General features: G+C 37.7%; 1 protein-coding gene across 2 annotated transcripts in view; it reads left to right on the top strand.

Annotated features, from left to right (window-relative positions):
- Positions 1–26,885, top strand: part of MYLK (myosin light chain kinase) — a 171,234-nt gene that overhangs the window by 63,402 nt on the left and 80,947 nt on the right. For both annotated transcript variants that reach the window (XM_015868725.2, XM_032445928.1), the window contains exons 3-11: positions 4,306–4,513; positions 7,160–7,208; positions 8,485–8,650; positions 9,704–9,869; positions 11,327–11,363; positions 13,261–13,838; positions 15,189–15,392; positions 16,367–16,501; positions 21,870–22,022. In XM_015868725.2, the coding sequence (XP_015724211.1) occupies positions 4,306–4,513; positions 7,160–7,208; positions 8,485–8,650; positions 9,704–9,869; positions 11,327–11,363; positions 13,261–13,838; positions 15,189–15,392; positions 16,367–16,501; positions 21,870–22,022 (1,696 nt within the window). The remainder of the gene's footprint in view (positions 1–4,305; positions 4,514–7,159; positions 7,209–8,484; positions 8,651–9,703; positions 9,870–11,326; positions 11,364–13,260; positions 13,839–15,188; positions 15,393–16,366; positions 16,502–21,869; positions 22,023–26,885) is intronic.

Below are 26,885 nucleotides of genomic sequence, written 5' to 3' on the forward strand. Positions count from 1 at the left end.
TCTTTTAACTTGTTCTGGGTTTGCATTCATTGTTAATCTCACTGAAAGCAGTGACAGTTATCACAAAGTGGGATCTGAATGGGAGTTAAATGCATGATCTAAAAGTGCTCATTAGATTACCCAAAACTGCAACAGCTAAACTGGCAAAGCTGTGCCTTTTGGAGTTGATATACAAGCAGCTGTTTTATGGAGAATAGATACAGGCTAAGATTAAGAAAAAGCTTTCCTTTACTTTGGAACAGATAGGGAAACACCTCCCATATGAGGACAGGCTGAGTGTGCTGGGTCTGATCAGCCTGGAGAAGAGAGGTTCCAGGAAGACCTGATGGAGGCCTTTCAATATGTTAAAGGAGACTATAAGAAAGAAGGGGACAGACTCTTTGGCAGGTGCTACAATGACAGCACAAGTGGAAATGGTTTCAAATGAGAGGAGGGGAGATTCAGGCTGGATATAAGTAAGAAGTTTTTTACAATAAGGGTGGTGAGGCTCTGACACAGGTTGTCCAGAGAGATGGTGGATGTCCTTGGGGACATCCAAGGTCAGGTTGGATGGGGCTGTGAGCACCAGATCAAGCTGTGGGTGTCCAATATTCTTTGCAGGGGAGTTGGATCAGATGGCCTATAAAGTTCCATTCAACTCAATAAATTCTATCATTCCTTAATTTAAAAGGCTTTCTGAATATGTTTGGCCTTAGGTGTCACTGAATGCCTTTAGGTTTGTGACAATGGTGCCTAGTTTCCAGCAGAACATTTCTGAATAATACTGTCCTTCAGTGAATTGCTTCAATAGGCTTGTTGGACAACATCTCCTTGCTTCTTTTCTTTGGGAAAACCAATTCTTTTCATTAGCATTTCCCCAAACCTAGCTGTAGAGTTGAATCTTAACTCTGAAAGTTTCACAGGCAGCAGGTTCTTTCTCAACTCTTTTCACTTACCATGTTGATGTGTGAAGCTGGAGACTTGTTTTGCCTTGATTCATCTAGTGCATGTACCCAAGATTGTAAATGATTTCTGAGTCCCAACAAAAACTCAAAGCTCACAGCGTATATGCTCCTTGCAGTCAATTTTCCATTTGTTAGTGTTGTTTAGCAGGCAAAGAAAAGCCATGGCCTCAATGGGACTGGCAATGCTCACACAGAGCATACTGTAAATAAGGGTTATAGCCTTCTGCTGCTGGGCATTAAATAAGCAGATAAATTTCTCTTCACTGTGGATTTATTCAAGGCAGATGTTTTTAGTGAGCTCTGGAAAGGCTGGGAAGGAATATAAAACCTGCTGCAGTTCTGGAACTGATCCATTCGAATCAAAACCTAGTAACCAGTGATATGTTTAAGGGTCCCTGACACTTTTATGGCAAGAGTATGTATTTCAGAGAGGGCTGGCTCAGTTTGAAACACATTCCAAACCAAAACCTGAAATAAATTCTTGCAACAGAGCAATTCAGAAAACTGCTACTTACCCCTTATTTCGGTGCTGAAAAAAAAAAATAAAATAATGAAACAAGCAAAACAAAACCCATCAAGTTTGGAAATGGAATGATGCAACTTTCAGAAAAGAAATAGTGTTTTGATTGTTGTTTCTATTTTTCTGGGTGGTATTTCCTTAGTGTAGAGGTATGGATAAACAAAATAATAAGTATGAAATAGACACACATAGAAGAAATGGAAAAATACTTAATGTATGCTTAGCTATTTGATACTAGAAAAACATGTATAATTGTCTACCTGAATTTGAGGAGCCAAGAAAGAATGGCTTCCTGTGAAGCAAGACGGAATTAAGATTATGATAAAAGAATAAAGGAAATAAAAGTAAGATGATTTCCACTGCTACAGCCCCAGTAGTTCCCTCAGAAGTATTGGAAGACTTGTTTGAAGCTTAATGGAACAATAAAATTTAAAGAATACCACAAAGAATGACTGAAAATTTGAAATAGTAGTAAGTATAATAGAAAACGTGTCACTGATCACTTGTATTTACAAGCAGCTGTAAACTGATGAAGCTAAAATACCATTAGTTTGGATGATTTGATGTAATGCACTGCAAAGATGGCTCTCTCTTTACACCAATAGATGTACTACTTTGTTATTTTACTTCCTAATGTAGGTGTTTCGAAGCCATTTTGCCTCAAATATTTCAGATTCAAGGAAAGCTTATATTAATTTCTGTAAAGTGTAAATGACAGGTAGAAACTTCTTCCGAAGACACCCTCTGGATTTGGGTAAGTCACTTAATCCAAAATGAGAAGATAGGCAGAAGGGTATAGACAATATTATGGTAAGAGATGGTTTTGTGGTATAAACCACACTCTTTACCAGTGAACACATCAACTCTCAAGAACTACACCACTGAAAAACAAACAAAAAATTGATATTTTACAGCCTTCTTTTTGTGAAAATTAGACATACTGAGGAAGATATCCATCCTGATATCCTGCCCTCTAATTAAGCACTAAACCAGTGTTCTGGAATAGTGGTAGGAGGCATGGCTGAACAGGAACTTCTGCTTTTCAGAAAGCAGAAAAAGACACGTCCACAAAGAGCTTTTCAAGATGCTAGGATAGTTTTTAACAGTGATTGATCCCACTGCACAGGGATCCACAATGTGCTCAGCATAGAATATGGCTCTTGCTGAGGTAAATATAGACTTGGAGGGAACTTAGGAAGTTTGTACCAGAAGTGGGAAATTTATTCAGCAAATTCACTAATATTCTTTCCCAGCCACAACATCACTGGAAACATTAATTTTTCTGAACTGATATCTAAGGAATTAAAGGAAAGAGACAAATGTCTGACAGCTGTAGCTTAAGCTCAGACAGATGAGAAGCCCAGACATAGTGAGATGGAGTTGAAAGGTTTTGAAAGAAGAGAACCTAAGAATGGGTAAGGCTGTTTGGCTAAGAATTGTAATCTGGAGAATATGTACTGTACAGTCAGAGGAAAGCAGAGTTGAATTGCTGATCTGAAGGTGAGAGGAGACTGCAAGGAGGAATTTGGACAAGCCACAATCAAGTCATCTTCAAATGAAGACAGATAATTGATATTTTTCCCACCTGGAATTTGAAGGGACTTCCTGTTCAGTTGCCAAGGTTTTATAATATAGTTCAATATGCAGTATTGCTACTTGCCTAGTGAGCAAACTCAGACACAGTGATTACTTACCTGAGTTCACCTTGATCTACTCAGTTATTTCATGGCATTCAGGCAAAGGATCAAAGAGTCAGAAGATGACAAACTAATGTATTGGAGTGGGAGAATAGGAAATAAATGGGGAGAACTGTAATCAGGGGTTGTTATGACAACAGAGGAAGTGTGTTAACAATTAACACATACTAAACCAGCCTTCAAAGCGGATGGCACATCTCATAAAGCAGAGGAAGAAACTTTGCCTGAGGAGTTAATTCATTGGTGGAAACTGATGTATGTCTGGTTTTTCCATCTTTTTATGAAAGAAAGAGACAGATTCAGGGAAGTTTCAACAGCTTAACTGAAATCAGTAACTCAGTTCTCAGTTACTCAGAGTCTGTCTGCAAATCTGAAGGTAACACTAATGCCATAGCAGGCAAAGATGTATTAATGTGGTTGCTGTATAATAAGCGTAGGGCTGCTTTGTGTTCTTGAAATCTGTTCTTTAAGTGACCAGTAGATGAGAAAGCTCCTTAAATATAGGAGTATGTTTCTGTGAACATATCTAGGTCTCTACTGTTTGCCTGCCACAATAGCATGAGAATTACCCTTAATGATACTATCTCAAGTAGCAACCCCTTTTCTTCTGCTTTTAAAGATCAAGACAGAAAGTGGCATGTACCTGTACCTCCTGCCTGTAAATTGGCTGGAGCCATTACATCTCGGCATGTATGAAAACTAGATAGCTCCATAAAGATTTACAATATAAGCCTAATCATTAGTAGCTAATCCTTATCAGCCATGCTAGAGATGTTTGGTATAGATACCTTGCAGTCTTGAATTTTTAGAGATATAACGGCACTTCTTCCCTTTGAATCTGAACAATGGAAACCTACACATCAGGATTTTTCATTATCACCGTTTCTATGCTTCTGCAGGCAAAACATTCTAGTGGGAAACTTTTGCATAGGTATCTATCTGCTTCTCTAGTCTTATGATTTTAACAGTTTGACTTAGCCAAAAGTTTCTTCATTTCATTATGTTCTGCCATTTGGCTTGCAAAGAGCATGTGTTTAACAGCTCCTGTGTCAAGAACTTTCCACTGTATTGCTAAATGTCCAACATTTCTTCCTAATACCATCATCTGTTTGTCTTCATTCTCCACTTTCTCACATTGTTCCAGGTCAGAGGCTACCCTGAGCCACAGATCACATGGTACAGAAATGGACATCCTCTCCCAGAAGGAGACCATTATGTTGTGGACCACAGCATTCGGGGGATATTCAGTTTGGTAATCAAAAGTGTGCAGGAAGGTGACAGTGGTAAATACACCTGTGAGGCTGCAAATGATGGTGGAGTTCGTCAAGTGACTGTGGAATTGACTGTGGAAGGTATGACAACACTTAAACTGCTATTGTGATGGTAATAGAATTTAATTAAATGAAAAGGTTGTGTTAAACCACCCATCCAGTTAAAATCATAACAGTACATACATGCTTTCTCACTGTTGCAAGAGTAACACTCTTCTCTGAATAGAGAAGAAATCCTTTTTTCATAGCTCTAAGTTATGTAAAGACTTCAATTAAGTCAATGGACTCTTTGAGATCTCTGTTATAGTTATGTACTATAGCATATGGTATGTCTAAACGTGTTAGTATCCATTCCAGCGAGGAAATACATGGTTACTAAGAATGGCATTCATATATACATATATTTTTTCTGTACTCTTTATCAAAGTCCAGTTCTACAAATTAAGATTTAATATTTGACACACTGCTGCCCATTAGAGACTCAGCTGAAGCAGGTGGAAGTGCTTACTCTTGCCAGAGATATTCATACTTAGAGAACTGTGAGCAAATTGCCTGAGAAAAACATTTGATAACAGAATGTGGTTTGTTCGTTTGGGGAGGTTTTTTTTTTTGTTTGGTGGTTGTTGTTGTTGTTGTTGTTGTTTTTTTTGTAGATATTGTTAAAACAGAAATTTTATCTTAACAGAATAGATAATAGATGTAAAGGACATCTTCCTCTGGAAGTTTGGACACCATTCTGAGGCAGCATGGAAGTTGTTTCAGAGGCTTTCCTAAAGGAAACAGACAATTTCTGCCAGCCTTCATTTGTCCTCTAGAATAGGAGAACTTCTTAGTTTACATGCTCAGCTTATGAGGCGCAAGGCTTGAACCATTTTTTTTTACTCCATGCTACATTCTTTCTGATGTTTCCCCTTTCCCAATCCAAGTTTTGTGGTATTGACAGCCTTCCTACTCCCATATCTGAACTACTTGTTATCTTAACTGTTGAGTACTGTTTCCTTCCTGGCTTTGTTTATGAACAGTTCACGACACAATGATCTCTAGAGGTCCCTTCCAGCCCCTACAATTCTGTGATTCTTACTCAGGCTTTATAATGAACCAGTACTGTTTTGGATCTCCTTTGGAGGTTTCCCATACTGTTGGCTGATTGCTCAAGGTAACATTGAAGGGAGTCATCTTTGTCTGGAAAGTTAACATTTTCTCTTGGGCAGTAAGAGATATGGGATCTTGGAGCTTCACAGCATATCAAACAAGCACACTGAGGCAATAAGTTCCTGGAGTTCTGCATGTATGCTTTCCTTTGCTAAGTTGAACGCCTGGTTGCAATTGCATACTTAATGTTACATGGAAACAGCTAAGATCAAGCCCAGGAATTTTTAAGAGAACATCTGCATATTAAATAGTTGCAAAATGCCATATTTAAAATATAAAGAATGACATAAAGCCAGGAATGATGGAAATCAACTGTGCTTCTTTTCTCTTGGCTATTCAGTCCTGCTGCAAATCTGGTAAATATCAAAAAATGTCTCAGGTCACAACTTTGCACTGAGCACAGCAAAAATTGACAGCAGACCTGAATCAATCAGCATTTGGTATATTCCGAATCAAAATATCTTACACATATCCTAGGAGTACATACTTAAATATGCGTATATCTGACACAATATTTATTGCCTTCCGCTTTAAAAAAATATATGTAAAATCATTTTATTCCCTATTTTAAAGCTATCTGAAAAACAACTTCTGTGGAGGTAGTTTTTTTTTGTTTGTTTGTTTGTTTAAAAAACATGTTTTTATGTCAGGAATTCTGACATGGGCTTTGGTGCTGTTCAAAAACAATTCCATGGTAGTACCCAATGACTGAGTTCATCAGAATTTATGAATTAAGGTGGCCTTTATCCCCTCATAAAGGAATCTATAACCCCCTCTACACATCAGGATGGCAATGCACAGGATTGTTTGTTTGTTTTTAGCAAAGAATTCTACATGGGGCTGACTGTTACCTGAAAATATGAGTGACACCTTCTAGTTTTTCTATCCTACTGTTCTATCTGTAAGTCAGTGTAAATTCTTAGGAAGTGCAAGCATAAGTTTCTTTCTTCACAGCCATCAGAGCTGCTTGTTTCATGCTACCACTTTGGTTCTATCTCAGGCTAATATCCATTTCTTTTCTGTGCCAGATCTGCGAGTGTGCAGTAGATGGCGCTGAGCTTACACGATATTGTATACACATATCCCTGTTGCTAACACCAGTAAGCAGGATGAACTTCAGAGCTTCAAAAGGAATTTTTTTTTTTTTGGGGGGGGGGAAGGGGGTTTGTTTGTTTTATAGATAGTTATCAAAACAACAACCAAGATAATGAAAACATGTAAGCAAAGCAGGACCTCCTTCAGAGTCTAAAATGGATATATTTTTGCTATCGAATTAGAATTAGTGCTGTAGAAATTAGACACTGTCATTTATTCAAAAATATCTTTGCATGAATAGTCAGCAGTGTAGCTAACACTGAGGTCAAAGGCTAGATGGTAACTCTGCTGAAACCTGTTTTTGAAACTGGAGAGCCGAACTTCAGACTTTAGATGACATAGCCTCATACTGCAGGTGCTGCATTCCTCCTTCATTTTTGTAACCTGGAGAAACGAATGCTTTGCATAGTCTCATACCTGTAGTTCCCAATGGTTTTGATGAAAATACTTACTTCCTATTTTCCTGTCTTGTGCTCACAGGAAACTCTTTGAAGAAATACAGCCTACCATGCAGTGCCAAAACCCCTGGGTAAGAAGTCCAATAGCTTTGATATTGTTTAACAGATGCATGAATATGTTCTGGTGGGTAAACCAGTAAAATGACTCTTTGTAAAGGATATGGACTTTTCCTTTCAAGCAATCCTGCATCTTGTCCTTAGCTTTGATTCAGTCTGAGACTGAGTGATGGATTCTTGTCTAGATCTCAACAGTTCCTCACTGGAAATGTATCCTCAGTGCTTTTTGCCTGCTAAAGAACACCATAAATAGTGGAAAGAAAAGCCTGGTAGTTAATGACTCAATTCTGCACAGCATGACATTGGAAAAGAGCACCTGGTTGGCATATTTGCTCACATTAGTGAGATGAGGATAGCAGGAATGACAAGCTTAACTTCATCAGTAGAAACGTTGAGATACTGACATCTTACTTGCATGTGGTAAAAGGGCATCTGGAAATGAAGGCCTTGAAAGTGGTTCAGTTTGCTTGAGATTAAAGGTTTTTTTTTTTTAAAAAAAAAAAAAAAAAGGAAAAAAAAAAAAGGAAAGAAAATTACTGATTGCCATCTGTTAATGTGTTTCTTTGTATTGTACCAGGACTTTAGAGCAAAGAATGTGAGTGTTCCCTTTCACATTAACGTACCTGAAGTTGCATATTTCTTTTTCTTGCTTGTTTCTGTTTGATGTTTGAAGTTTTATGGCTACCTAACTGAGGGTTTTAGATTGCGGTCACTCTTGTCATTCTAGTTTCTTTCCACATGTGGTTTCCCAGATGTGCCATCCATTTAAGTAGAGCTGGATTTTACACTTAAGGAATGTTCACTGCTATTTGGATGGGTTTCTGTGCCATTTCCATGTTTGCTTTAGCAGGACACATAAAAAATGTTGCTAAAAGAAATTAATGATTTATATTCAGAAATTGCACTAAATGTTAAAACAATCTATATGATAAAGAACTGTCAACATTGAACAAGTATGCACAAATAATCTATTAGGGGACAATTAGGAAACAGAAAGGAGGGAAAACTAAGTGTATGTAGTGTTTCTTTTCATTTAGTTTGTTCACATCTTAGAAGCAACTCCTATCTGTCATAAGAATTATGTGTATACTGGCTGAGGGTGAGTGGCACCATGCTATTTACCTGCATGAGGAGTCAAGAGCAGTTATCACCAGCATTTGCATTTCTTCCATTGACAAATATATAAATTTATATAAATCTTCTACTCTAAAATGCTCCCTGAAGTGTGCTGTAACAACAACAACCTCTAGCTATTCTTCTTCAAAATCAGGATGTCAATTACCTTTTTAGGGGAAGACTTGGCGTTCCACCTATGGAGCATAGGCCAAGCATCTGGGGAGAGAGTCCACCAAAGTTTGCTACAAAACCCAATAGAGTTGTTGTGCGTGAAGGCCAAACAGGCAGATTCTCATGTAAAATAACAGGACGACCTCAGCCTCAAGTAACTTGGTCTAAGGTATGATTTCCCAATAAATTAATGTTTTCTTTCTGTTCTGAAGTTTTGTTACTTGGTGAAATGCATTTGTTACTGCAATATGACAAACAAACAATGGCAAGAATTTATATACAACTAGGAGAGCCATATTCTTTCTCATTTTCATACTAAATAAATCCAAAAATGATAATAGTGTATGTTCTTAGTATAAAATAACTATAAAAATAGCAAGTACGAGATCAGCTTACCCAAAGAGCTTGCAAACTAGATAAGAGAAAGAGAGAAAGAATGGGAAATATGAATGTAAGCATCTCCGTTTTATAGAAAAAACTGCAGGGATTTAATGCTTTCGCTGTGGCCACAGAGGAATCTATGACAGCTCTGAAAATTACAACTGTATCTCCCAAGTTCTGTGTCAGTCCCTGTCAGTCCCACAAACTGCCTTTTCTGTTTTATTAACATTGGGTAAGTTAACCTGCACATTAAAATTAGGAAGCTATCTGCAAAGAAATGAAATTGAATTGAAAAGAAAACAAACAGTTTAGAAAATAAAAGACATGACTTTATTTTGCACACGTGATTGTTTTTTGCAAATTAAAAACAAAACATCTAAGGCAAGGGAATCAGGGTTCAGCTGATTCAGTTTGACTTTTGCTAAAACACTGGTAAAAGAAAAGAGTCTGACAGAACAGGTCACCTGAGCTGTCAACTTCAGACCTGCAAGAAAATGGGAAACTGAGAGCACATAGAATGTACAAAAATAAAATAAAAATATTAAGTGTTCAATGCTTAAAATTCATTTGATTAATGAAAAACACTGAAGATTTAAGTCCTACTGCCCCCTATGGGTGTATACAGGGTCTGTAATCACTTTTTGTTAGTAATGAGTTTCTGAGTGATGATTAAATCTCTCACTGATTAGGCCTTTGTTTGTTTGTATTCCCTTGAAACTATCATTTCAGTGAACTACAATAACTTTATTTAATTTGGAAGAACACACATTCTGACTATTCTATTGGCATCCTGCTCCCTTTCAGCCTTCAATTGTCTGATCGAATCTCATGATATTTGCAGGGTGATATTCATCTGCAGCAAAATGAGCGTTTCAACATGTTTGAGAAAACAGGAATCCAGTACTTGGAAATCCACAATGTTCAGCTTGCTGATGCGGGAATTTACACATGCACGGTGGTAAACAGTGCTGGGAAGGCATCTGTGTCTGCAGAGCTCACAGTTCAAGGTACAGTAAAGACAGATTAGCAGGACAGAGCATAAACAAATCACAGTTACTCCTTTAAAAAAAATCTTTGCTTTTTCAAGATGAGCATTTACTTTTCCCTGTCATCTTCCTTTGTATTTATTAAAAGACATGTGATAGCTTGGAGCGTACTATGGCTGAAATATTGTGTTTGTTCAGTGGGAAGAAACAGTCAAAATGCTTGTTGGTTGTAACTTTAAAATCAACAATCAGCAACTTTGAACTAGTAATTCTGGACAGTAATTATTTTTTTATCTGTTGAGCACTGACACTGGGTGTATATTTATACCTTTTGGGAAGCAAAATTGTACCTGTGTTTGTGGAACAGAGAAAATAAAGTACAGGAGCATAATTCTGAGCTGCAAGAGATTAAAATCAGAAGTGTGATAGATTAAATTCAGGCTCGTCAAATCCTACATCTATGTTATGTCCCCACTGTTAAAGGAAACAAATGCCTTTGTATAAATACTTCAAGATGTTCTATTTCATATATGCATTGCTATATACAGTTTACTTTGCATTTTGATGCTTCTTAGGGTATCCTTTACCTTAGCCTCAAAATCACAATGCCTTTTGCAACCACACTAAAGATAAATTTCAAGAGGTAAGCAGATGGCTTTACAGTTGCTGGACTCAATGAAATGATTAAATCAACTGCTGATGCCCGTAGCTGCAACCACAAGATCAATAGGCTGCATGTACCCTCAAGCAGTGAAATTTTTGGTGCAAGTTTTTGGGTTCGCATCAGCGCTGTCACTCTGTAAGATATCAAGAATATAAATAATAATAATATTTGCATTTGGGATCCTCAGAGCTACTACTGGCCTTCACCAGCTAAAGCTGAATGTTTTATTTCTATGCTGCAACCTGATGACGCCACTGTAGAGACCTTCTACAAGTTCCATGTTCTACTGATGTTTTATAGAAAGAAAGGGCCATTAAGTTCACTAAGCCATTTTTTAAAAAACATGAAACTGGATCCTTACTGGCTCTCCCTGAAGCGGGTGGCTTTCTGTTGTATAATGGGTACATCTGCTATTAGAGATGACGCAGAACTGGGGTCACAAAGTCAGTAGTGGTATATGTTTGCTTCAGACAGTGACCACAACTATGAATAAAGCACACATTCTTTCTGGGATTAGTACAGGTCAGTAAAAAGGGCACTCTTTTGCAATGAACTTGACTAATTGGATGATTCCAGTTACCAAGCCACTATATATAATACCTAATTCTTTCATTATTGATTAAATCAAGTAGAGGCAATTGCTGCGAAATGCTAGCAGATGGTCAAGTGGCTCAGAAATACTGAATTTTCTTTTTAAACTATGCAATCTCATATACAATCTTACTCCACAGTAGTGTGCGTGGTATTGTATATGTAAGTTACATATTCCTTTTTTCTTTTTTCTTTTTCTTTTTTTTTCTTTTCTTAATTCCAGGTCCAGATAAGACTGACACACATGCTCAACCACTATGGTATGTTCTTAATGGGATTCTTTCCCAGCATAATCTGAGGTTCTTTCTCAACAGTAATTTCGACATTTTATTGCATAAACCTTCCTCATACAGTGATAAATCTTTCTGGGTCAGTCTGTATTTGGATGCTAGAAAACATGTACTTGGAATGAGAGTGCCAATTTCAGGTCTTCTGGTAGATGAAGTTGGTGGAACTGATGGCTAAACTCTGAAGTAGAGAGTGCTGGTCTGGTTCAGCTAAGCAAAGTTTTGATGGCTTTATGCTCACAGCTTCCATGTAGTCAAATATTTATACAGTCTGAGGAAAAACTATGTGTGGACACCTACATATATTCACACATGATCGGTATATATGCTCTACTTCAACTATCAAATCATTTATTTATTTACTTATCTTTTGAGTCAAAGAGCTATGCACTGTGTACTAAGCAGGTTGTTCATTTCTGTCATAAGCCAAACACACTAAGGCTATGGTTTTGATGTTGTCTTAAAACTGACTACAAAATGGTGAAGTAATAAGAAACAAACAAATCAATGTCAAAATTATTATTATTAAAATGGCTTCTTAAAAAATCACAGTATTTTATACAATTACTTCTCATTATGGATAGAAAATGTAGAAATGAAATGCTATAATCTGACTGTATAACACACTTTAGTGAAGGTCAGTTGATTTACAGTCTCTAGGGTGTTAAATCTGTCCATGCTGCCCTCGACAACATTTCAAATGTACACATTTGCATTGTCCTGACTTCATGTCCATTGCAAAGCACATCTGAAAATGCCATGTTACCTTGTTTTAAGGTTGGTGTGATTTTTAAGAAGATACTTTCAAAAAATTTAGTTCAAACATAACTGTGGTTCTCTGCAGCAAGAACTCCCTGTGTAGTGTGGGTTCTCCAGAATATTTTTGCCTGCTCCATCATTTACTTATGGATGAAGGATATGTTGTAAAATGTAAAAATCTTACTGTTGTAACAGTAAATGTCATGTGTGTTAAGTCTCTAATACAATTAACTCTAACTGAAGAAAGTATCATAATAAATATCCTAAATCTCCCTGGGAAAATGACAACGACACATAGCAAAGCAGATCTGGATTAGAAATAGCTTTTAGTATTTCAAATATGTTCCAATTCTGCCTTGGAAGTATGTTTATGCTTTTGGGAGAGTGAGACAGACGCAGCAGTAGGATAACAACTTAGTGGTTGTGGATGTCAACTTCAATTTATGATACTTAAATTCAAGCCCCTAATTATTCAGTACTCTTGTCCCTCGATTCAGAGCAGCAGATCCACCACAACTGTGAGAAACTCTTTCGAATGAAGCCATATCTGATATTTTTACAGTATTATTTTTGATTCTTGTTGCTCCCCTAGCCCTGTTAAATTTACTGATTATTTTGCTTTTGAAACCATCTAATTTACAAGATATCATGACTAGAAACAGTAAATTCACTGTCTAACTTGCATTTTAATTTCTCCTTAAGGAGTTATTTTATGTAGTGTTTTAAGCTATAAATACAGGTGGCCTGAAGTTATTCAAGTGTGGAGTAGCGTTACGCTAAAGACATTCTAGAGTCTCAAGTAATTATTCTCTAGAAGCTCATGCAAGGTTAACATCTGACTCACATATCATGTGTTACAACCTGAACAGAGGATTTGTACTCAGGAATTTCTCAGTTAAGGCTATATTTGAGCACTGATCACATTTAATTAACAATTTCATTTTACCTCTTCCATCCATGTTTTTAGTCTGTCTGAAGAGGAGCAGCACATTTGCAACTGAAGGCTAATTAGTTCAGGCTTCTCAGGGCTTGGACACTTATATCATTATTGATAATAATTAACAGTTTTTATACAGAGTCATATATTTGTCAACTTTTCGTCTTCCCTCAGCATGTCACCGAAACCAACAGCACTTGCAACTAAAGCTATTGAAAACTCAGATTTCAAACAGGCAACTAGCAATGGGATTGCTAAAGATCTAAAATCCAGCAGCACTGAACTCATGGTTGAAACCAAAGACAGGGTATCAGCAAAGAAAGAAACCTTTTACAGCTCCAGAGAAGCCAAAGATGGTAAGCAGGGACAGAACCAAGAAGTCAGTGCAGTACCTCTTCAAGAATCCAGAGGAACCAAGGGGCCTCAGGTCTTACAGAAAACTTCAAGCACCATCACACTACAAGCTGTCAAAGTGCAACCAGAACCAAAGGCAGAGCCCCAGACTACTTTCATCAGACAGGCTGAAGACAGGAAAAGGACTGTGCAGCCCATTATGACAACTACAAATCAAGAAAACCCATCTCTGACAGGACAAGTAAGTCCAAGGAGTAGAGAAGCAGAAAACAGAGCTGGAGCCCGGAAGTCTGTAAAGGAAGAAAAGAGAGAGCCTTTGGGAATTCCTCCCCAGTTTGAGAGTCGCCCACAGAGCCTGGAAGCATCAGAAGGACAGGAGATTAAATTCAAGAGCAAAGGTAAAGTGTGAAAGTTATGAGAACCCCAGAGTTAGTCAGGTTCCTGTTCTGTGTGGTGAAGCACTTCCTCCTTCTCTGCAAGCTGCCCTCCTCCTCCTAAAGCATTTTGGAAATAAATAATGAATGTTATGTTTCCACATCACTCAATGAAATTTTCAAGTAATTCCACGCAGTAGCATCCGTGCCTTCTCTGATGTTTCCTCAGATGTAATCAATGTCACCATTTCTAGAGAGTAGTTTAAGGGCTTCTTATAGGAGGGTGCAAGAGACTCTTTTACCCTTGTATCCTCTCCATTGAAAGGGTCTCCTGCAGTGTATTATACACCTCTTCTGTTGATATTCCCACCCTTGCTTCCTGCCTGCCTGTACCTTTCTTCCAGGCTGAGACTCTGTTACAGTGGATGAAATGTTTTGAGTTGAGAAGGAATATCAACAAGGTGAAAGTCCTGTTTGCTGAAGAGAAATCAGGATTGGTGTGGGTGACCTTTTATGGCAACCACTCCTCTCCTCTCACCCATTATAGCTACTGCCTCCCTAAGCACTGCTAGGACCAGTCTAGCTTTCCAGACCTCTGATAAAAGAAAAGCAGAGAGTAAAGATACATGTAGCTGTTTTGCTTTTCTGCTTCCTGAAAGTTTACTGTTTTAGAATGCTGTCTGCTCTCTCTGTATCTGAACCTTAGCTGGGAAAAAGTTATATTACAGGAGGGAGGCTCCACAACTTCCCTGAGCAACCTGTACCAGTGTTCAGCCAGCTTCCCAGTAAAGCAATGTTTCTTTGTGTTCAGACAGAACCTTCTCTGTTTCAGTTTGTTCCCATAGTCTCTTGTCCTATAACTGAATACCACTGAAGAAAAGTGCCTGGCTCTATCTTCTTTGCACCCTCCTTTCACATATTTATATACACTGATAGCTTTCTTGTATTCAGTCTGTATATTGCCAGGATGAGCAATCACAATAACAGTTTCAGTGGTAGGTACCATAGTCTGCTGGGCACTTGGAAAAATCAATTTAGCAAGATAGGAAGGAATGGTGGTGATGCTGTTTTTTCTTTAATATCTTTTTTTGTGTGTGTGCATGTGTGTGTTTGTGACTTGTTAGAGGAACAATTTTCAGATAGAAGTGCTTGTTGATTTTTTCTAGTTACCAAACATTTGCTATTTTAAAGCTGGATTGGCTGAAACATTTGGGAGGATCAGAAATATCAAACTGTCCTTTTGGAGGTAGCTCAGTATATCACTTACACAATTATAGAAACCTCAGTGAGTATGTATAAATTATACCTACTGAAGTAAATTGAACTACATTAAGAAGAATACTTATTTATAACAACTCAAACCTCATTGTCTAGTTTCAGGGAAACCAAAACCAGATGTGGAGTGGTTCAAAGAGGGTGCACCTATTAAAACTGGAGAAGGTGTTCAAATTTATGAAGAAGATGGAACTCATTGCTTATGGCTAAAGAAAGCCTGCCTGGGGGACAGTGGATCTTACAGCTGTGCAGCTTTCAACCCCAGAGGCCAAACTTCCACCAGCTGGTTGTTAACTGTCAAAAGTAAGTGTGTGTGAGCCCATCTTCACATTGAAAACTGTAGCTGGGCTTTTCCTGTATTTTAAGCATTGTTGGTCAGTGCTAGACTCCTACTTGATTTTCTCAGTGCTGATAAATTCTGATTTCTAGTTTTGTCACTAATGTGACAGATAGCTGGCAAACCACTTCCTACATCAGCTTTGTCTCTGATCCGGTTGTTGTTGTTTGTATAATTAAAACCATCTCATCAAATGGTTTGAAGGACTGTTTCCCACTGGGGTTTTACATTAGTGCTTGTGTTTGATACAGGTTGCCAAAGATTTTGTTGTTGTTCTGCATGAAGTCCTCTTAGAGTTGCTTAGCATTTCTATAAGACACTGCATATCTGAAATGTTATGTGAGCACAAACTGATCCTGTGCAGTAAAGCAAGAAGAAAAAAAAGGAATGAGAAATGCGTGCTGCCAAATTCAAGTACAGCTCCCAGCAGCAAATAATTTTGAGCTTGAAAGCCCTGCCTTATTGGCCGCTGAAAGATTTGTTGGCCTCTTAGGAAATCCTGTCCTAAATTCTAATATTTTCACCTGGTTTTAGGTTTTCTTCTGGAGCTATGATAATTTTTATGCATTATTTCTCTGTTTACTGTGCCTGAGTTTAAATTAGTGTGCCCAAAATACTCTCACTTTCTGTCTCATGAGACATCTATAAGCAGTTACCCTGTTGTTTTGCTGCCAGACAGGGGAAACTCGGGAAGTTCTGGGAGAAAACACATGAAGAGAATTATTCTTCATATTCCTTGCACTGAGCACTCTGTCAATGTGTTGCATATCTTTTTTTTGTGATTGACTGCAATAGGTGGATTTTTATTTTTTGTTGGTTGACACGATTTAATCTATTAGCCCAGCCAAGTCACCTAAATGTACCTAGAAAACATCATGAAGTGGCAAAGGTAATTTTGTCAATTTGGGCTAAAGAAACTATTTTCATTGTGGTTTTAAAGGGTCTAAAGTTGAAGAGGTTGCTCCATGCTTTTCCAGTGTCTTGAAAGGATGCACCGTAAGTGAAGGGCAAGACTTTGTGCTGCAGTGCTGTGTAGGAGGTGTACCTGTGCCTGAGATTACATGGCTTCTTAATGGTAAGGAATCCTCTGGTATACAATACACACGTGCACACACTTATGATCCCAATCTCAAATGCCATTCTGATCAGGACATAGCATGGCTGTGAATATTGGACTCTTAACTCATTGTAAGATAGTATACTAGGAAATCTATTTATATTTTCTAGTATTTTTCTAATCTATTTTATATTTTCAGTTTTCTAGTATGTCTAGGAGGGAATTTAGTGTTGCTGTACACATATGAGTTTCCTGAGTTATGTTAAGTGCAGTTTTTACCATGCTGCAACAAAGTCTGTGTTGTTGTTAAAAGCTGAATTACTGTACGCTGAATCCCATGATACACCTACTCCTTTGTTGTGAGCCTCTCCTCTAAGGGTAGCACATTATCATCATGATCCTGCAGGAAAAATGTTATAAGCAAACTAAGTGCCGTATTACTCTTTAAGGTTGGAGGGAAATCCATGCTTGATTTCACCTGTTGTTCCCCTAGGTAGGTCATACTTAGTTTTAAGATCTGTGTGCCCAACATATTAAAATTACAGCTTTACTCATTCTTTGTCTGCTAGAAGGATTTTCCTTGAGACTCCAATGCTGTACAGGAACACTTATCAAGAGACAAAAAAATGATGATACTTTTAATTCCAGTCTCTCGTCCCATGCTGTAATTAAATAACTGAGCATGGAAGCCTCCTTAGCGGTCCCCTCTTAATATATTCTCAAACATCTGTGTTCTGCTAAGATTCCAAATAATTTCAGATACTCAGGGATTACACGCTTTGACTACCAGCTCTTTCTGTTTGGAGTCATATCTATTAAATACTAGACAGATTTATTCTGCTTAACCATTGATCACTTCTATTACTCCTGAATCACAATTGATTTTTTGCAGACTCTCCCTTTTTGTATGTGTGATTTAAAGACAAAGAACGGCATGCTTCACCATAAAGCTATTTCCTCCAGAATTGTTTTAAAATGAATTATTTGTACATGATCAATGTTTTTTTTTTAAGCTGCTCAGAGTAAATGGAATAACTCAGAAAGGTGGCAGGGCAAACGAACCATGACCTTGAGATCGGTATGTTCCCACAGCCAGGCCTGTTCTCCTTCGCAATAACTCTATGTCTAGAATAGAAAGGCCACTGCTTTATTTACAACATGAAACATATGTGAATGAAAGCTCTGATATTCTCCCACTGGAAATCGTTTGTTTCTCTGTCTACTCTGCAGTTCTTCCTTTGCAAACTGGGTTAGAATCCCTGTGCCAACTAATTGTGTCTCGCAGCACAGAGGGAGTAACTCCTACCAACAGGGTCATCTATTTCAGTTTTGTGTTCCAAAGGTACCTCATGCCCATACAGAGTTCCTTTAGTCATGACTGATGTAGTAACAGCCAATTGTCTTCCATATCACACAGAGCATGCATCTCAAATGACACTCAAGTTCCAAATGCAGCCACACATCTCCATTGATGTGGCTTTACCAACTAGAAAACCATTGTCTCCTGGAAAAAATATAGCCTAGATATCAATAAGTACAGGTTTCTGTAGGTCTTCAGTATGCATCGTGCCATCCTGCCATTTTTCAGTACATTTTTTTTATGCTTTGACCTTTCTCCTTTGACCTCAGCTGAGTCTGCACCTAGTCAGGTATAACCGTGTTTTTATTGCTTCCAACTGCAGTCAGATCAATATCACAAGGAGGTACAGGCAGCTTTTCCCAGATCATCGGATTTCAAACCATTGAAGGTTCTGTAGGTGAAAGCCAGCACATTAACTCTGTTCTTAAATCAAAAGGCAATGGTGATTCTGAGGTACAGAAGTACAATAAGCTATCATAATAATAAAAATTAGGGATACTGTGTGTTTTTCTAAAGATGAATGTGTACTTCTTTCTTTCTAGAAACCTAGAACGTATCACTATATGTTTATGCTTTTCTGTCTTGCATCTGATTGTGATACATAACATTTATATACCACTTCAATAGAAATTTGAATGGATTATAAACAATAGTTTAATGCTGGTAATTCCATGTACATGCCTAGGACCGTTATTTTACATAACAGTCAAACTGGCTGCTGTGATCTCCTTTTGAATGCAAACATATTCAAGTCTACTGGCTAACTAGATACTACAAACTGCTTATATTAGTATCCACAAGCAAATAAAGAAAAAAGTTGTATTTTGTCAAGCAGAATTTCCAAGCAGACAAAGCAATGCAAGTGAATAGAGTCTTTCATGAACTGACCAGATGAACAAAATAATATATTCACAGTTTATAATTAGAGGCAGAGAAATAGGGTTTTTTGTTTTTTTTTTTATTTAAGAAATAAATGTGTGTTACAATCTGCTGTCTGTGCTTGGAATATAATGTTTTTTCAGTTCATAAGTGATGGGATGCTGTAAAGAAAAAAAGTAATCTGCTGAAAGCAACTGTACCACTGTTCAAAGTACAGCACTATTTATGCAGGACAGAATGTGTAAAGTTCACAAGAAAATATCAAATGCAAATTGTCTTCCATGCATGGCAATGATAATGAATTAAATTTTTGAAAGGAACGGTGAGAGAAGTACGTATATTAGGTGAGTAATGATTTGCCAAGTTAGCAAATCATAAGAAACGTAAATAGAAGACTGCTTTCAGAAACAAAAAGCGGAAGATTCTCTCTCCTAGGTTAGGCAGCCCTCTGTACCACATAGCCTCTATGTTGCCTACTCTGCCTCCTAGTGGTCTCAGAGGGATCAACAGCATGCCAGAACTAAAAATATTTACATCTCTTTATGCAGTGTAACATACAAGTACTACTTTAGATATTACTGTTTTACCAGCAGTGGCTGCATGCAAATTTAAAACATTTCCCAAGCCATTATGTAGATTGACTTCTCTTTTAGCTCAACTAAGCTGAAAAAGAAATAGATGACATAAGGTGTGCATCGTCATTAATTACTTCTTAGTATCTGTGTGGACAAGGATTTGCTTCCATATTCATCTAAACTGCAGAAATAAGAGCTATTTGGCTGAAATGTGGATTAATTCCTAGTTCCTGGCCTACTGTATTGATTTAAAGCTTTTTTTCCAACTCTTAAAAGACAGTTCTTTTGTCCTGTTGCTTTAATTCTCCTTTTTAATTTCAGTTGCTCTCAGAATTATTGCTGATTTACTGGCAAATTCCCTGAAAGCAAGCTTCTTTTGTTGTAGTGCCTCACCAAAGCATTATAAATTTATGCAAGTTCTCTGTGTGGTAGTACTTTGGTACACAACTTCAATTTACTTTAGCCTCTTGAAATGTTTTTACTAACTTCTTTTTAATTTGCAGGAATAAAGCCTGTATCACTGTATTCCAAATGTCTTCATTCCCATTGTGCTTTCCTTCTTCTTTTTTCACTTGAACATCTTTCTGTTGAATTTAAAAACAGTATGACCACAACTTTAACAGAACAATTCTGAGTGGTGTTTTGTTTGAGGATATCTTTATGATCTTTCCAGAAAGCTTTTAATAAATGGACCAGGGGAAATTTTCCCTTCTTCTGGCATAACATGCCACGCCAGTAAGGTATTTTTGTTACTGTTTCTGCTGCCAAACTGTCATGGAGATTTGACTGTTCTGCTTTTAAGAGAAGGGAACATTTCACTACTGGGAGAGCTGTTTTGATTAGATCAAACTATAAGTAAAATGGACGTAAGTTATAATATTACTGTCGGTTTGTTCTCAGGGCAGATATATACCATTTTGTTGAGTTGCAGTGAGAAAGGATATGAAAGGTATCCCTGGACAAATTTCAAATTTTGATATTTTCATTTGGGGAAATATTGAAGGAGAACGTTTTCTTTTTGCGCAAAGGACACTTATCCTATTTTTGTGCTTTTTTTTTTTTTTTTTTTAATGATGATGCATCTTTTATCCTTAGTTTATTTCTGACCTGGTAATTATCATAATATCAGTAGGCACCATAGATTCTGGGTAAGAATCCCAGAGAGCATTCTCATCATGTTAAGTACTCTACATTCAGACCATAAAGACAATTAAGTACTCCATTCTCTCTTACCAAAAGCTTCCTCTGTTAAGACCTAAGCTCTACATTTACATATTTCAATGTAATGTTATTCTTAAATGCAAAAATACATGTTTTGACTTAATCAAGACTTACAGCAGTCTGTTCAGCTGAGTGAAAGGGAGCTCAAGGGAACTAGTAATACAGATATGATCTATGAAGGAGGTGGAGAGTGTTTATTCTAAAGTTGAAGCCTTCTGGGCAGTTGATTAAGTGTTCAACCCAGTTTTTCATGAGATAGAAAATTTGCTAACTTAAACAAATAACTTATAAGACATGAAAATCATCTGCCCTGATCTATGTATTATTTTTCAAATATTGGATCAAGTTCATTGTTTAAATGAATTTCAGAATTAAATTTCATATGCAGATAGTGCATAGGTAATAACTGTCTCTAAATATTTTTAATGTTGGAAATCAGCGAGAAGAGAAAAATCTGGGCCATCGTTTAATTTATCCTGCTGATACTGCAGAGCTGGCTCTAAGAATCCCCAGAGTTTTTTGTCCTGTTTTTTTTTAAAAAATCACTTTAGCAATGAAATTAATTTTTAACCTTCCTTTTGATCATGATTTCCCAAGTGGTAAATGTCACATCTGTTTATCCCTCTTTTCAGATGATACTAGTTTCTCTTTCCAGCATGGCGTTCATGAGCAGATATCAGGCCCTCTTACGTGTAGCAAACACTGGGAAAGTAACCAATGATGAGTCAGTAGTGGAAAGTATTTAATATGAGGAAAACAGATTGCAGAAGCATTTCAGAATGGCCGAGATTGATGACTGTTTCTGAAACAAAAGCAAGGCAACTTTAATCAGACTACAGTAACATCTCAGCGTTTTTCATACCGATTTACAGAACCAGTTTCTTAAAATGTACTTCTTAATTGCTGTGTCAGTATACACCAGACTGTACCTGTCTGCTACCAGACTGTATATGCTCCAATGTAGATTTACTGTGTGATAAATCAATCTCTTGGCTGCATCATGGATCTTACTGCCTCTCTTGGAATGTCTTCCATTGCAAAATATATGATTTAAGGAACTTCAAATGCTTCATCACACCCAGCAGATTTTGTACACTGGGACAGCAATGTCAGTGTCTTGTTTCAGGCAAAGTACAATATATAAGTAATGTCTGAGCAAACACAAAAGACATCTCTTACCTGTCTGAAAGATAATCTATTCAGAATTGAAAGGTAAACCTGAGAGCAGCATTTGGCTCTGTGCTTTAATATACAAACTGCTGCTAAGCATCCAGATTTCAGCGGAAATGAGAACTGGTTTTCAAACTTCCAGCTGATGTATGAGGATGATTATCTTCCTTTCTGTCTGTAGAACAACCAATTCAGTATGCCCATTCCACTTTTGAAGCTGGAGTTGCAAAATTGACTGTCCAAGATGCCTTGCCAGAAGATGATGGCATTTATACGTGTCTGGCTGAAAACAACACAGGACGGGCGTCATGCAGTGCTCAGGTCACAGTCAAAGGTGAGTATCTCTATGTCATCACTACTGCAGTGATGACAGGCATCACTGACAGAATCCTATAGATACAGTACCAGTATCGTACAGTGAGAAGTAGTATCAATCAGCATTATGTTCTTTGTTCTTATAATCTCATCTGGTATCAGTTTCTATGGTTGTTTGATGGCTGTTAGATGATCAGACCTCACCTCCCCCTATATTCAGAACTATTTGGTATTTGTCATCTGCAAGTTATTTTGTTCTCAAAGTTATGATACTTTGTCACTGTCTCTTCAACATACTGATGAGTGACAGTTGCCATGGGAATTATTTCATTTGTCTAGGACAAATAATATCCACCCCAAATCAGTGCATGCAGCTTGGTGAGGAATGTACCCTAATCCCTGGGATACCAAGAGTCAGCACTTCAGCAATATACCTGCCCCTATTTAGTCTATATGAATCCACTTAAAACACTAGGCAAGCTTAAAATGAAATTAGAGAAATTCTGGTTAATCTATGAGTTAATTTTCTGATTACAGAATTGGAAATGCAGTACCTACCCCACCCCCCAAAAAAGGGCACAAAGCACAAAAATATTGACTTAAAATAAGCCTGAACCTAATCTGTTCTCAAAGCTGTCATTTCTAATTTCTCCAAAGCATTTCATCTGGCTTAGCTGAGGGCTAATCAAGAGAACTCCTCCTCAAGGGAGCAGTAGTTGATATGGGACCTGCTGATCCTTCACTGAGACACAGAATCCAAAAAGACAGCCCCTCTCTTACTAAGCAAATCGGAGTTATTTTAGGGTTGACATTCAATGCTAACATGGGAGCAAAATTCACCTGTCTTTTCCCGAGAGTTCTGTACTTTGAGCTATTTCAAGCTACTTAGTTATTGTTGCACTGATTTGAATCCCTCCTGTACCTCAGTTAGGCTTGAGCTCAAAAGCTGCACTGCTGCAGTTATTCCTCCTTATTCCTCCATTTCACATCCCACTTTGTTTCCTTGGAGTCATGGAGCAGGGAAAAACAGGAGCAGTACTGAGAACACTCATGACAGGCTGTAAGGCCATGGGTTTAACATTTTTACAACTTTAGCTCTTCTCTCCACTTCCTCCCTAAAACTCATTATGTTCCTGTTGTCATGAGGATTACAGTAACTTTCCCCAAGACTCAGTGCAATGTGGATTTACCAGACAGAAATAGTAAATTTAAGATCTTGTTTTCCAAATCGCTTCTCTTTTATTTCCATCAGATGTCGTATCAAATACTTACTGCCTTGAGTTTTCTTTGAGATTTTCAATGCTGCAGCTAAGGCTTCTCTAAATGCTCGGCTTTTGCAGAGATTACAGCATGAAATCAGTGTACGTGCAGGAAGAGAGAGAACTTCATAAATCCTCTCCTGACCAGACACTGATTTTTGGGATAAAGTCTGTACAAATTGTTTCTGAATTGTAACTCATCTCTTCCTTTTTATCTCCCACATGATTTAAAGCTTTTGGGTTTCATGCAGTGCTCAGTTTGTTCATTCATTGCTAGAGAAATATTTTCCTTTGGTACCTGAAATCTATTTGTATTTAATCTAAGACAGAATTAATCATTGTGCTATAGTATTTGAGCCATGTCAGAAGCCAGCTTTTCTTTAACCTGCTGCTCTGGTGCTTGGACACCTCACCGAGTTTGTCTGTGCTGCATTTCACTTCATATTGCTGTTTCTGGCTTTGATGTTTTTATGCAGCATCTCATGGTGGGGCACAACCTCTACCTGGACTGATGTGTCAGCAAAACACAGTATGTTTATTCAAAAGAAAGAAGCTTCTCCTTCTAAATTAAAACAAGCACAAAAATAACTCAGAAAAGTCCAATCCTGACAGGAAGAATAGTCAGTAATGGGTTTTTAAAAGGGAGGAAAAAAAAAAAAAGGAAGTCTCATGTTTGAATACTAACATTAAAATGCTTAAATCTGCTAAGACGTTACAGGTATTTTCTGGCCATATTTTATGTTCTTTCTGATCTTTCCTGTTTTCTTTGTCCTTCAAAAGATCTGTTACTTTCTTTTTGCCAGAGGAAAACCTTGGAATCATTATAGGGAACAACATTTTGAAGACCCTAATTATTTCCTATAAAGGAAATAAAGGAAAGGCCTATAAAGGTCTACTGCTCCAAGTCCTATTAAAGATAGATATGCAGATTTTTTTCCAGTACTTCATTATGCTTTGTGTCTGGCCCTGTACTGTGGCAAAGCATTTGTTCCAAGTCATCAGTCTTGGATTAATTTTGCCTCCCTATTATTAAGCAGTACAAATTCTGCCTAGTGCCCAGCAATGTCAGTCAGTCATTCCTTGGTTCCCTATGAAAAAAAAACTTAAGGCAATTAATTTTTTTCCTGTGGAGTTTTGGAATCTTGTTGAAAAAATCTCATACTTCATATGGATGGGGCATAGTGTTAGGTGTCCCTGCCTTACAGTAGGGAGGCATGATTCTATATAACAAATGTACTGGTCTTAAAAATTAAGCATATTCCAGCTAATCATTCAACTGAAGATCTCTTAAGTAAAGGCAGGCTGACTGAATAGGCACAGGTTCATTAGGTAGTCTGAAGAAAGTGAGTTAATCAAGGTGAAGCTAATTCTGATCTTGTGAAACACTAAGTAGACTGAATTGAACTCTGACACTCTTCTCTCTGATGGTGTTTTCTTAAAGCTGAGATACAGGTTAAAGATGAACTCCTGAGAATGAACCCAGCAGATAAAATGCTAGATTAATCAGTCTAATGAGATGTAAGAAACTGTTCAGATTACTCAAACGCTTAGTGCCAGACCTCCCTATTCCTGGAGCACTATCATTTGTCACTCTGTAAACGTAAGATATTTTTTTTTCCATTTAAATTTAGACATCAGTTTCTGGACATAGGAAAAATGGAGGTTTGGAAGCTGTGGGGCTGATGTGTAAGTTTTTCTGTAAGCTTCTAAACAGTATGTGAGTGACTGAGTTGTTGCTGTTTTTATACATGCAAGGTAGACATTAGTGGTGTTGTTGTTGTTCTCATTTAATATTATAATCTTCCTATTGTTTGGTGGTATCAATTTAAGCACACAAGCCATTTTCTAAATACACCTTGCAGTTCATTTAAAAAAAAAAATAAAATGCCAGCCCTTTAAGAGGCAAGTGCAGAGTACATTCAGATCACCTGAAATGGATTGACAGTGCTTACACACTGATGGGGAAAATGAGGTTGAATATCAATATTAATCGGGTTTTTGCCAAGGTGTTTTAACTTTTTTTTTATGAAGAGGAAACTGGTGAGGAGAGGTTAACTGACTTGAACCTACACAGAATGAGTCAGTTACAGTATTAATAATTGGTATAGTTGGAAGTGAGGTCAGATCCAAGGGATAGTAGCTGTTCTTCAGATCTGCCTCACACCTCAAAGAAGCCTTCTGACATGTTGTTGTCTCTGTCAGTTAACTAATCATTGACAGGGGACAACAGCGAGGTCCATCTCTAGGAAAGGTGTTATTCACACCAATATCTGGGTGTGCAACACAAGATTACAGTGGTAAGGGAGATCAGGAAGAGTGATGGGACATATGATGGACTCCATCTACTATTGTGCTGTAATGAATTAATATCAACAGTAGGAAGTTTTTGCTACTTTGGAAAAAGACTCTGCGTGTAAAATAAGCAGTTATTTCCTTTTTCCAATGTATAAGGATAAAGTGCTTTTTACCTGAGGGCTGACAACTAGGAGAATGTTCTTCTGTCTTGCACTTCTGCCCCACTGCAGAGTATCTGGTCTACTGAAGCTCTTCTTTCATCATGTGGACTTCCCAAACCTCCCAGTTCCAAACAGAGCATCATTAACCAATTTTTCAAGAGGGAGGTTTTCAAGAGGGTTTCAAGAGGGAGGGCACAAAGCCTGGGTGATAGCAGCAACACAGGCTTGGAGCCATCATACTCCATGGCTTCAGTGCTCTGAAGCCTCCTGGACCTGTTTTGCTGATGCTAGTCCTTCATACATTGTCTTGAATAGAGGCCTATCATTGCCTCCCTCAGTGATCAAACACTACTTAGCAAACACTGTTGTTTCTGCTTGTTGCCTCTTGACCTTATTTCTCCCTCCCTGCCAGCAGTGCACTTTCCTGATTTCACATCTGTTCCCCTTTTCCCCCAACCACTTTCTGTTCACACGTTATTTTTTTTTTTAGTGCAGCTTCCCCAGCATAAGTGTCTATGTTAGGAAGATTGTAGCCCTTGTAATCTGATTACTGTAGTCATTCATTGAGCATTGGACAAGCAGATTAGAGTCACCTGGAAGCCTGTCAGAGTCTCTGCTCTAGTAACCAGTTTACCCAAGCAGTGAAGGGAGATGCCTTCTGGGAAAGCAGTTTGTTTTGCTCCTGTCACTCTTTTATCTGGTGTGTGTGGAACTATGCAATATAACCAGGTGAAAGAAAGGCTATCAGGTAGGCATCTTTTCTTCCACTAGTGAGAGATGCTGTCTTTAAGTCATGGGTTGTTTTCCTTTCTATCTCATAATGACCTCTTGTAGACATTAATCTTTTTAAGAAGGTAATCACTGCAATGAGCAACCTCTGTTTGAATCCTTATATGAGAGGCTACAGTTTTGTTTCTCTGAGATACTCTTCTGCCTAAGGTAAGTGAAGTGTGATGTCCAACTTGTCTGGAGTGATGAAATAGTTATAACAGCTTTTCAAAGCCAGTATTTGTTTGAAATAATTTGCAATACTTGAAGTGTAGCATAAATATAAACAATTATAGAAGATTTTCTAAACTATGCAAGTCTAGTCTTGTTAAATGTCAAAAAGACATTCCAGGCCAGTAGCCTGGTAGAACTGCTTTGCGATGATTAAGAATTGGTTTG

The sequence above is a fragment of the Coturnix japonica genome, chromosome 7, assembly GCF_001577835.2.
Source record: "Coturnix japonica isolate 7356 chromosome 7, Coturnix japonica 2.1, whole genome shotgun sequence".
NCBI lineage: Eukaryota > Metazoa > Chordata > Aves > Galliformes > Phasianidae > Coturnix > Coturnix japonica.